The sequence below is a fragment of the Pseudonaja textilis genome, chromosome 3 (genome assembly GCF_049901715.1).
Source record: "Pseudonaja textilis isolate UNSWEBS1 chromosome 3, rPseTex1.2, whole genome shotgun sequence".
In the NCBI taxonomy this organism is placed as follows: Eukaryota; Metazoa; Chordata; class Lepidosauria; order Squamata; family Elapidae; genus Pseudonaja; species Pseudonaja textilis.
Genome location: NC_141992.1, coordinates 171,405,196 through 171,418,403, shown reverse-complemented (window position 1 = coordinate 171,418,403; position 13,208 = coordinate 171,405,196). Strand labels below are relative to the sequence as shown.

The following is a 13,208-nucleotide window of genomic DNA, read 5'->3' as shown; positions in this document are numbered from 1 at the left end:
AATATTATCTGTGATTAACTGAGGAAATAATATATTATGCAAGGAAATTGAAAAGAATGAAGATTTTCTCTGAAACGCATGTTGTAATTCTCATTACTCGTTTCATTATGGTTACTTCTCTTTTTGTAAATATAATTGAAGCAGTATATCTAGTGGAGAGACTGGCTTATGTTCTCCCAGATATATTCTATGATAATGTTCTGCTTATAGGGCAGGATGGGAGAGTCACAAAAAAGTGCTTATGTGTGAAGGAGCCAATCTTACCCAAGTCTTGTAATGATACATCTCTGCCCAAAGTAATTTACAATCCTGTCAGTCTAAGACTTCATAGCATTGTCTGAAGAATACAGCATTATTAATCCCAAAATTAGCTGTAGTTTATCTGTAGTTAGGGTAGCCTTACTCTTATTCTAAATTGTCAAGTGAATTTAGTAGCACTTGACCTTTACCAGGGGTGGGCTGCTACCAGTTTGCATGGGTTTGTACGAACTGGTTATTAATTGTATGGCCAGTTTGGCAAACTGGCAAATCTCACCCCTGGCTGCCCCTCCCCTCACAGAAGTCCCCACCTGACCCACTTTGGTAAGTGCAGGGCCTGTGCAGAGGATGATAAAAAATTTTCTGGCCTCCAGAGAGCCCCCGGAACCTGGAGAGGGTCAAGGAAAGCCTCTGGAACCCAGGAAGGGAGAAAACACCCACCCATGACCCGTTTTTGCTCCCAGGGTGGTGCAGGAGGCCAACTAGGCCACGCTCACCATGGCTACTGCCACTCAGCAACTGGGCTTTTAATCAGTTGTTAAATTATTTGAAGCCCATCATTACCCTCCACAATCATGGCAGCATTCAAGTCCAATTATTGTTTTCTGCAAATGCTAAAGTTATCTTAACTCTCTAAGAAGCAATTCAGGAACAATTTCTGATGAAAAAATATATCTGAGATATATTATTGTCTCTATTATTTAAGAGTTCCAATTTCCTCGCTTGATAAGTTTACATATTTAAAAAATTTTCATTTACATGCTATTATGAATTATACAATCAACCTTCTGTCAGTTTTACCATGTTATATAAACATGTTTGTAACTTATTTTTAAACAGTAAAAAAGAAAAGTCCTAGTAAAACAGAAGGTTTGTTGGCCACAAGATTGTCCTTGCCGGTTTCTAAATATTGAATAGTCCTTGGCCTTGAGGAGCTGCTAAACTGCACCACATAATGAAGAAAGTTCAGGTTTATTTTATTTTATAGAACTTAATTCCACATGACTTTGGGCAGCTTACCTTATAAAAGTATAAATAAATTTCTTAGCTAAAAATGGCATTAATTAATACATATGTTTCCAATGATGATGGTGATAAGTGGAAATACACAAATATGATAAAAGAGAATTTAAAACTGCCATCCTGACTAATTTTAAGTGAAGCTACGTTTCTGAAGTTAGAATTTGTTTGGGGTAGAAAATCTTAAGGCAGTGTTAATTACTGCATAAGAAATGGACTATCGATTTTTTTTTGTGCACTTCTAATATGTTTTCTTTGTGATCCCCCCAACTTATGGTTATTATATTTTATTAATCATTTATGACAGGGGATATTCTCCATAACATCCTTGCTGTCCTCTATCTACAGGAAGAAAATCTGAAGTAGGAAATCTGCCTAATGCAAATAAACTCTTCCCTCGATTTTGAACTCTGTAGGTCCTCCCTGGAGAAAAATCCAGTTGGTAGGTTTACATTCCCGTGGCTTAATGGGATTCAAATGTAGCCAACAATTCTATAGCTTCTATAATTAAATTTAGTTGGACCTAATCCATGCTGTTACTGTCATCACATTTTCCATTTTTTCCTAGTGCCAATATGCTGTCTTCTCTATTCTTAATCACCTATCACTCAACAGAGAGATAGGTGGCATGCAAATTTAATAAATGAATAAACAACATCTTCCAGGCAGCAAAAACCCATACCTCAGATATAATGATGGGATATAGATAGTACTGAAATGCATTTACTGGTCAATTTATTCTATTCTATATTTTTATTTGGGAAAAATAGATAAGTAATATTAAATCATGTAAATTAGAAAAATACAAAGCAGTTCATCGTTGAATCCAAAACCCTTCTCCACATCTCCTTCTTTTTAGAGATAATTCTATGGCTGATTTAGACAGTGGAGCTTTACAGCCAAAGTTAAAAATAATAATGTACATTTATTATTTCCATCAATTAGCAACTACAATTCTTCCTCTTTCAGGTGCAACTACAATTCTTCCTCTTTCAGGTGCCACTTACATGGGAAATGTTATTCAGATATAGGAAATTATTTAAAAGCATACTGCAAAGAACAGCTTTAGCACTTAGGGATTTAGATTCAAAGCTCAGCCATTTTCAGTTGCACAGGTGTCCATTTATTAAAGGCAATTGTTTTGGAAAAGCCAATTATCTTGAATGCTTTATATTTTAGCTCTTATTATCTATTTGCATACAGCTGCAATAATTCATACAGTTGAAATTTAAGGATTTTTTTTCCTGATTACTGCCACGATAGCTTTAAACCAGATTTCATGAAATATTTATCAATGAACTAAATACAATTTAATGCATTCTGTTGAGGAGGCAACAACTTCTGTTTGAGAAATCATGTTACTTTAGCTACTGGATTAATTCAGAAATCCGTATTATCCTATTGTATTAGCTTCAAGAAAAAGCATATAGTCCTGAAAATAAAGCAGATCAAATCTGGCCCAGCATCTTTTTTTTTAAAGAAGAGAGCAATGGGGCTACACAAGAAGGTTCCTCCATTCAAATTATGATTCAGTTCTTGAAATTACCATAGTGGATCAATATATAGATCTAATTAATTCCTGTAGTAGCAGTGATTTGAACCTAAGTAACTCCTTCACACACTATGATTTTCAACCCAAGAATTATACTTTTGGTTTTCTCTTTCCAACCAAAACTTTTGGTTTTCTCTTTCCAATTTATGAAGCTATTGATTTCACTGGAATCTATCTATCTATCTATCTATCTATCTATCTATCTATCTATCTATCTATCTATCTATCCATCCATCCATTAAAAATGTACATAAGATACAATCAAACATGACAATGGGAGTTCAAATTAACTTTGTATTGATAACCCAACAAATGTGTTGAATTTTAATTCCTAAAAAGCTAACTGGGTATCAATAATCTTGAGAGACTCACAATGTAATGTAGTGGTTAAGATGTTGAATTAAGACTAAGGAATCAAATTCATCTTCATCGGGGGGGGGGGGGAAACACTTGGCTAATCAATCACTCTTGAGTCCATCCTAACTCACAGGGTGGAAGCAAAATGAAATTCTGTATAAGCTGCTTTATGCACTATAGCTCTTGAGATATGGTGAGATACGGGTTACTGCTATAAAAATGACTAGTAGTTATTATTTGCTATAAGGAAAAAAGTTGATACTGAAACTCTTATTCCTAATGACTGAGTGCTTTCATAGTTGTCTACTTTCGGATGGTTAAAATGTAACATTATTTCCTGAAATAGCTTTAAAACATTATTCTGGAAAAAAATAACAATTGTAATTAATGAAATACATAAAGCTCAATGAGAGCTTCTGGCATTTCTCGTCTCTTGTAAATGGTGGTAGACTTTAGAAGAAACCCTCCCATACTACCACCTCTTACAATACTAGGCAATACAGTATCAACAATAGAGACCTTCACATTTCTAGGTTCTACTATATTATGACCTAAAATGGACACCTAACATCAAAAACATCATCAAAAAAGCACAACAAAGAATGTTCTTTCTGCGCCAACTCAGAAAGCTCAAACTGCCCAAGAAGCTGCTGATACAGTTCTACAGAGGAATTATTGAAGCTATCATCTGCACTTCTATAACTGTCTGGTTTGGTTCTGCAACCCAACAGGACAGACTTCAGAGGACAATTAGGACTGCAGAAAAAGCAATTACTACCAACCTGCCTTCAATCAAAGACCTGTATACTCAAAGAGGGCTGTGAAAATATTTACAGATCCCTCACATCCCGGACATAAGCTGCTTCAACTCCTTCCATCAAAATGACGCTACAGAGCACTGCATATCAGAACGAGACACAAGAACAGTTTTTCCCGAAAGCCATCACTCTGCTAAACAAATAATTCCCTCAACCCTGTTCAACTATTACAAAGTTGGCACTACTATTACTGTCAATCTTCTCATCACCCCTTATCACCCATTCCCTCCCACTTGTGATTATATGACTGTAACTTTGTCGCTTGTAACCTTACGATTTATATTGACTGTTTCCTAATATGATTTGATTGCTTATTGTACCCTATGACTATCATTAAGTGTTGTACCTTATGATTCTTGACAAATGTATTTTTCTTTTATGTATACTGAGAGTATTTGCAGCAGGACAAATTCCCTGTGTGTCCAACCACACTTGGCCAATAAAGAATTCTATATCTTGGAAATTTTTAGCCCCTTTCCAATATTCAGAAATTCTCTTGGATATAGGTGAAACCTGAAAGTGTTGAATTCCAATTTGCATAAAAGACTGGAGTTGTCTTTTATGTGGATTGAGGAATAGGGTAATGAATTGGAGAATAACTGCAGAAGGTGTCAAATCATGTCAAATGCCACTTTCTACCTTCCTCCTTAAATCCAACCATAGCTGGCTATATTGCTTATCTCTTACTATCTGTTACCTTTTCTTTAAGAAAGATGACCATTAGAAATACAAAATACAAGATATCGACAACCAACTCTTTCCTTTTTGGAAAATTGAATTACAATTTTGATTCTGTTGTCTAGAACTTAAAAAAAATTAAGATATTTTTATTTATAGGAATATTTGGCTTATAGACAGATTTTTTACTTTGGATTCTGCATGCTGAGTTTTTCATTTTAACTTCAATAGTGCACTTTGGTTTCTGATTGTTTTTATTGATTTTTTTTTGCATTTTTAGTCCCTAATTTTCAGCTGTAATGACAAACATATGTTGGGCTGATCCGGCAGAGTAGAAATTAGAGTAGAAGCAATCAATAGTATTAAAATTCAATGGGTCTAATATTCAAGCAACTTGCATAATGTCAGGATCTACTGTAAGTATTCCACATTGTCTGGATTACATCCAAGGTTATAGAATAGAATAGAATAGAATAGAATAGAATAGAATAACAGAGTTGGAAGGGACCTTGGAAGTCTTCTAGTCGAACCCGCTGCCTAGGCAGGAAACCCTATACCACTTCAGACAAATGGTTATCCAACATTCTTTTTAAAAATTTCCAGTGTTGGAGCATTCACAACTTTTGGAGGCAAGTGGTTCCACTGAAAATATGAAAATAAATAACAGGTAGTCCCATCCCCATGGAATAGCACTATGCAAGCAAATTAATGAAGGAAATCAGCTGTATCATTTTCACCTTTGGCAAAACACAAATGTGACATTTAAAGAAAATTACCAGAATGTTCTTAATGCTTAGGAGGAAAAAAATCATAAGATTTCAATGTTTTAGGCAAAACAAGACCTGGCAACCCAGGATTTATTATTAAAGTTAGGATAAACAAATGAGTTCTTTAATGCAACTATATATACTATTCAAAACAATAAATGCAGAAGACCATTTCATAGAATGTGCAAATAATGGAAAGTATCTGGCCCAGTTTAATCTTAAAGACTAGGAAAGTATAGGGAAATTTGATCTTACATCCTACTTGCAAATCAATTTATGGGAATAGAAATTGATTGAGCACAAAATAACTGGCATGTAGCTATAATCCATTGCTCTTCCGAACAGGATACTTGGATTTCTCAAAGTGGCCACACCCAAATTTCAAATGAATTGTGGAAGAGAAAGTTGATTGCTACAGTTACTCGAAGACAAAGAAAAATCATGAGAGGGAAAAGGGAAAAAAAGACAAGCGGACACAAACACAGGCTGCCACGATGATACATATGCTGCTTGAAGATAGTTTGCAGTTGATCAAGAATATGGCAGAAAGGTGATCAGCTGGAAAATTCTGGCTCAAACACATTTTATCTTTCTCTCTCTTTCTCCTCTGTCCTGCTTTAGTATTTATATTTACCAACATCTGTCTGAGCATAAGTTTAGATAATGTTTTTGATTAAATATCTCAGGTTTATGGAGTGTAATGAGGAGATGTAAAGAAAAATCTTCTATTCTACAAGGCTGTAAATCTGCCATATTTACTTGGAAGATATTCCCTTAAATGCCTTCTAGCAATGAGTTTGAAAGTGAGGTGCTCCCATTTTTCCCCCCAGTAGGTGCCATATCTTTAAATCAGGTTGTAATCAGGCAGATCTATAACAGCATATAGTAATATCTTCCAGATGTCATTAAGGATTCGCTTTAGGGGAGATGAGTGGCATGAAAATTTAATATTTTTAAATATGTACAACCAAGATACAATTGTGGTGTCTGCTTTTATCCATCATCATTGTAAGCCATCATCATCTTCCTCCACCTTCTTCAGTGGGAAAACTGCTACCTACAATCTTTAGCCAAAAAGCGTGGGCTTTTTTGTATTTTTTTAAAAAGTAAGAACACTAAGACAGAACGAACTAAATTTCAGAAGGTCATTTTCAATGACAAAGTATAGCCTGATCATAATTTTATCTCCCATCATATTGTGGCAGGTGTACAAATAACTATATCTTATTATTTTCAGTGCTGTCACCTCTGAATTCTTACAACTTCTGTAAGAAAGCTACTGTCTTCCAATAACTGTGAAAAATGCTAATATCCACATGGCAGACTATTTAAACAAAATCTACATTAAGGAACTTTTAAACTATGGGATCCAGACTTATTCATACTTATAATAGATCCCTCAATTAATTTGAAAGATGACTACAAGAAGAATTTTACCAATGACAAATCCCCATTTAACTTCATTTTCATGGGTATTTCCCTGGAGTCCGCATTGCTTTTTCATGCCAGAAAGAAATGCTTAAACAGTGATAATTTTATTGCTATTACTCCAACTATTTTATCTATTAAATTTTCAGCATGCTGTTTGAGATTTTTGACTGAAGTTTACTAAGATCAGCCTCTTTAATCAATGACATTTTAATAGCAATCTGTTTAAGGGTTTCTAGTATTTTTCTTGTTATCCAGGAAATCATTCCTTGCATTCTCGTTTAAGCAATCTGCTATATGGTGGCCTAATAACCCACATCTATATTCATAACATCTGTTTTCATTTTATCTTTCAGCGAAGTTTTTTGCCTTCATTTAAATGCCAGTTTGGGTTTCTAGTTTTAATTTTTTCTTGTGTGAAGCCTGACTATATGACTGATTTTAGTGTATAGTTTTTGTCAAATATACCCTGACAAGTTTCTATATTGGTATCCATGTTTCTGCTGAGATTGATCTAAGATTATGATTAAATTATGCCAAATGAATCCTAAACGGCTTTCTTCCAATAGTCCCAAATTTCTTTACAAAATAAGCTAGCCCTTAAGAGCGAGCAAATGATGAAAATAAAGCTCGTGTAGCAAATAATCATATATGTAAGTTAAAATTGTCTTTTGCATCGTTTCTATTCTATTCCACTTCAGCATCTAGGTTCTCTTTGTGTGGTACCATAACATTTTAAGACAGATGCTGCAGAAAAAGCTTGGTATTATTCAGTGCAAAGACAGGGATCAGCAGTGTGGCCAGTTTCAAAGTTTAAGCTGCTGCTGGCAATGTGGAAAAGATTAATGGTCTTTAAAAGTGCATGATTTCCCCACAAGAGTCCTTTTGTTGTTGAATGGAGCAGAAAAATGCACTTTTTTCATGACCAGAAGCACTTTCTGCTACCCAGAAAAGCATATATAAAATAAATGACGGAAGATGCTCATTTGTATTAATCATACATTGGCATCTACTTGTCTTTCAGTCTAAAATTTCTGTTTACTTTTTAACCATTTACAAAACAATCCCACATCAGTTACATCATTTCTATAAGAGTGGATGAAAGGACATCCCGTTGAACTCAATGGCAAAACTTGATTGATTGATAGCACAACTGACTTTAATTTTAATATTAGTTTCAGTCTTGAATCTGACTCAGATATGCAAAAGTAACTGGGTAGGACCTGCTTTTTAGTTGTGGTGTTATTTTCTTGAAGCACAAAATCACAAACCAAGCCAAACGGATAATGAAATGAATTATTTAATCTCTTTTTGCACGTTCAATTCTCTCCCCACCCCCACCCCCGTCTCAGTGTGTTTCCTTCAGAGGTAATGCATAGAAATGAAGACACTTGAACTTCTACCGTTTCTAGCTTCCTTAAGTCAATTTGCTTAACAGATGGAAGAAAAAAATGATCCCGCCTTTTTTAAAGGGCAAAACTCCTACCAAATCATTATGTTCTGAATAATGAACACTGAACTAGTATGAACTTGCATTTGATCTCTATTTCCTTGTGGGTTTTATAAAGCAATCACTTGCTGATGGTTTCCATAGTAACAAGGGAGCGTATTTATTATTATTATTATTATTACTCCTCTTAGGATTTCTCCTTCACCTAACAATATTGGTACTATAGAGTAAGCTCTGAAAATCCTACTTAGTACAAAAGAAACTAAGACATAGTTTTCAAATTAGGAAACATTTCCCTTCTGTTCATGTACATTCTCTCTCTCTCCCTTTCTTCCTCTCTCTCACACACAGACACAAACACACACAGATCCAAGCTACTTACATCTTTGGTGTCTTCGCTTGCTCTTGTACATAGTCATTCTGAAAAAAAGGCTGCTATTCAGAAAGCAATTTTCTCCAACACCGAGACAAAAGAGACACTCTGTGCTTTGCAGTGAGGCAGTTGGCTCATTCAGACAAGGTAACCAGCATCTCTTACTGAATGCCAGGGTAATACCATTCTCCTCAAAGCTCGGGGAGATATTGCTGCTCTCCTACCTTGCATGCAACTTGGGGGTAAAAGGAACCTTCTCCTACCCACCCGTTCTTGTAAATTTAGTGCTTCATTTGAAAACCCATGTAATGTAAAGAAACATATATTAAACTGTATTCCTTTTCATATTGCAATACTGGCTTCGCATAAGATGACTTTATTGTTTTTTCTTGGAAGTCATGTTTGTAAAAGGAAAAGAATAGACTGAATAAATACACATCTAATTAATAGCTGACTTGCTCATGGAGCAAGTTTTTTTTTCCCAGAAAGAAAAAAGCATAGATCTCTCAAAACAAAAACAACTAAGATTAACGAAGTATTCACCTTGGAAAGACTATTGTCTCACAATAGCATTTTCAAAAATAGTTTTTTCTTGAAATATCAGTAATGCAGAATGCTAATGTAAAATATCACTGCTCATATGGAATCAAAGCAAATAAAAGCCCACAGCTGTATGACTGAGTATACATAATCAGGAACATATGTTCATTAATTCCTATTCATTTCTATATACTTCATTCCTGAAGTTGAAATATTATTATTATATGGTTGGTGGCACTGTGAACCTGATGTTTAAGACTGGATTTGGCATTTTTATCCACTTATTTCATCCTTTCCAAGGACCTGGGATAGGCAAATATTGTTTGATGGTATTAAAACTATCATCATAGGAGGTAAGCTGTTCCAAGTAAAGTTGTCTTTTGCAACTGACATTTGCAATGCCAATAGTGTTCAGACCAAGTTCCAAATGTTTTGAGATTGCAGACAAGGCACCCATTACTGTTGGTTCTATCTTCGTTTTCTTTTGCCACAGACTTTTTTATTTGCAGGTCTTTGTGTTTTTTCTTTTGCCACAGACTTTTTTATTTGCAGGTCTTTGTGTTTTGTGATTTTATCCAGTTCTTTCTCTTCTATTCTTTTGTCACATCCATTATCCAGACATTACTGTCTTTCAGATATTCTTTCAATGCACTTTTTCTTCTTCAGCTACCTGGTATATTTGCAACATTCCATGCCCACTTATACTCCTTGGTAAGTTGAGACTGTCAACATTATTGCATGGATAAAGGGCATGATTCATTTTCTGATCTTCCTATATCCAGGGCTTTTAGAACTGCTTGAATTCAGTTCACTATTCCAATTGTGTATTTAATGACTAGAATTTCACTAGTGTTAATTGCCTTGATATTTCCCACATTGATTTTGGACTTTAAAGTCTTCTTCACTCCCATAATGTGTTTGTTACTAACCTTCTTGACTTCAGTGTGCTTGATGTTGTCACTTGAAGGATGCCCAGGCATCTGCAGTGATTGTCCTTGTTCAGTCTCTTGATGTTATCTTATAGAATGTATCATTCCTTCAGTTTCACTAATTTCCGGTGTTGATGGTAAGGGTGGCACATTTGTCCAGTTCAAACTCTATTGCATCATGGCTATACATATGGATATTGTTGAGCAGTGATTTCATTCGAAAATGATGGTGATTTTCCATACAGTTTCAGATTGTCCCTGTATAGATGGGATAGATTTGCAGTTATTTTTGATATTTGATACCCATGGCCTAAATTGTTCATTATTGTTTTTGATGAATGAATGCAATGACAGACAGTAGTGGTGATCGTGAGTCTCCTTGAAGATTTCTCTCTTGATATTAACCTCTCCCAGTCTGTCATCACTGTCCTGTAATTCTGTTTTCTATTATGTCACTAATCTTTGCACAAAGCTTCTAACCTTTCTACTGTTATTTCTAGGCACTTGATTTTCCAATCATGTGCAAGGAGTCAAATGCGTTCTTGTAATCAATCTGAACTACATTCAAGCTGGTCTTCCAAATCATCTTATTAATTAGGGGCTGATTTTTTTTTTGTTCCTCTGCTGTTGGGCAGTTTCTTGGAAGAAGCTTATTTTCAACATGATGCTGTTGGACTGCACCAGCCACAGGTAGCAATTTGAAAGTTGTTGGTTAGCAGGCAATGGCCTGTATTTGCCTGGGTCTTCCCCTTTTGTTGGGTCTTTCATTATCAGGTAGATTTTGCTAAATGTTAACCAATCTTCAGTTCATCCTCTTGCAGTATGTTGTTAAACTACTTGGCAATCAGTAAGTTCAGACCAGTCAAATGCTTCAACTCAAACCATGCAGTTCATCTTCACATATGGTGCTGGCCAAGTCTTGATCTTCCTTGCCCCTTTCTGCACCATTTCTGTTGTTATTAAAAGTACTTTCATTTGAGCTTATTTTTTATGCTTATCCACCTCAGTTATTCAAGTTGCATTCTTACATCTTTGTTTCATAGCTGTGTCAGGAACTGTTGACAAGCACTGTTTTTCCTTGTCAAGTGGTTGGTTCATTGCTGTCTCTCCATAGATGGGTTGGTAGAAATTTACTGATTTGAATGAAATTGGAGATTCTACCTATAGGGTCCAATTTCAGCTAATCTTCATGATTACAGCTGTTATTTTTTATTATTTCCAATGTTTCATTGAGCTCCCATGTTTCTAGATGATAATTCTTGATCAGGTATTTGGTTATCTTGTTCTTCACCTTCAATTACATTAGTTGGTTTGTTTCTTGAAGTAAGCTGGTACTTATATTTGACATTACAGTATTGGTATATTTAAATACTTGTGCTTTTGTGTAAAAAGCTTCGTTGCAAACAATTTCATTTCATTGTTTTCGTGCTGTTCTAGGTGCTAAATTATTTTTGGTTCAATTCAGCTTATTTTTTAGTTTAGAAGACTTTGTTTTTTCTGAGGACAAGGTGCCTGGTTTGAGAATGAAAATGATTCAATAACTATTCTAGATTTTTCTACTGCTGACTCTCTCTGGTTTGCTTCAAGGTCTGGACTACTTCTGACAAGGTTTCAGTCTCTTTGTCCTGGGTAGACCTTTGCATTCTTATATCTTTGAAATGGTAGACCATTCCAATTCTGTTTCTGTAAATATTTTATTTTGTATTATAAATTGATGTTGATCTGCTACCCTCTGTTATTTCTGATTCTGGATGTTGTTGATTTCAGGACTGATCCATTCTTTTCAGGTATTCTTGGATTGATTTGAAATAATAGTAAAAATATTTTTTTTGTTTTTGGACTCAGTATATTTGCAACAGGCAAACAACTTTTCTTCCAGTAGCCCTCTAGCTGTTGACCTTGGTTGTATAGCCAACAGTCCCAAGTCCCATATCTCAATTGCCATAAAATATCTAGGAACTCCAACAACTAGAATGTTCTTATTGATTTGGGTGATGACCAATATGATACAGCTTTCTGTAAATTACATCCCACCGTTGTATATGTTTATAGAAGAGGCGCTCTTCACTTGACTCCTCTGATAAAATCTGTCCAGTATGGTTGAATCTCTGGCGTAACACTCATCCTCCTCAGAGCACACGCGTCCTACAAAAACATCAAAGCAGTGCCTCATTGGAGGTTATTTTATTGTTATGGTTATTAGTTTGATATAGTGGTTAAAACATAAGGCTAAAAACTAGATGACTGTGAATTCTAGTCCTATCTTAGCCACAAGTCGAACTAGTGAGCTTCGGACAATCACATTCTCTCAGCCATAGGAAGGAGGCAAAGGCAAACCCCCTTTTGAAAATTGCAGGTGCTGGCCTAGGCAGTGTCCAAGAAATGGACACAATTCAGCAGCAGAAAAAAAGTTATAATGATTATTTATACTTTATACTTTTCCTTGTTATCAGCTAATTAATTGTGAAAGAGTCAATCGTTCATGAGAACTATTAGTGTACATTTTGTGCCTTTAGCTAGGTCTTCAGCTGATTACTTAAATCTATAGTGGCAGTTTTGTCTCTGTAACTCCATTTTGTCTGTTTACTGTCACGAGGATCCAGCAGCTAACAGTGACTGTATCTGACTGCCAGGGAACTCTCTTTTTTACAAGAGAATTGAACAACTCAGCATCTTTTTACTTTGCTCTTGTTCACTTTTTGTTTGTTTACTCTCATCTCCAACTAAATCAAAACTATTACATCTACTACAAATGGATACACATTCAGTAGCTGAAGCAGTGTCTTAAACTTAACTGGAGAAAAATTCTCAAGAATGATAACAGCAATTTGGAGAAAAACATGTACATTTTATTGTACCCTCCAAATACAGTGAAGCGGTATTTTTTTTAAAGGCCACTTGTTTTTTCCACTTGATACTACGAAAGCAGAGGTGCTAATGTCAATGAAGATGCTTCTTATTGCTTGCATCACAAACCAATACACCAAGAACTAGCATCAGACGCTTCGATAGGCTTAATGTGGAGTTTGCAGCTAGCC

The 13,208-nt window shown here is 35.3% G+C and overlaps 1 protein-coding gene across 10 annotated transcripts in view; it reads right to left on the bottom strand.

The window, feature by feature from the left end:
* The window catches only part of RALYL (RALY RNA binding protein like), a 223,883-nt gene that overhangs the window by 44,331 nt on the left and 166,344 nt on the right, over positions 1–13,208 (bottom strand). Inside the window, exon 1 of one of the 10 annotated variants that reach the window (XM_087931473.1) lies at positions 8,711–8,866. The exons of the other annotated variants lie outside the window; for them this stretch is intronic. Coding sequence (XP_087787599.1) covers positions 8,711–8,747 — 37 coding nt within the window. The 5' untranslated portion in view covers positions 8,748–8,866. Of the gene's footprint in view, positions 1–8,710; positions 8,867–13,208 lie in introns of those variants that run through there. 10 annotated transcript variants of the gene reach the window in all.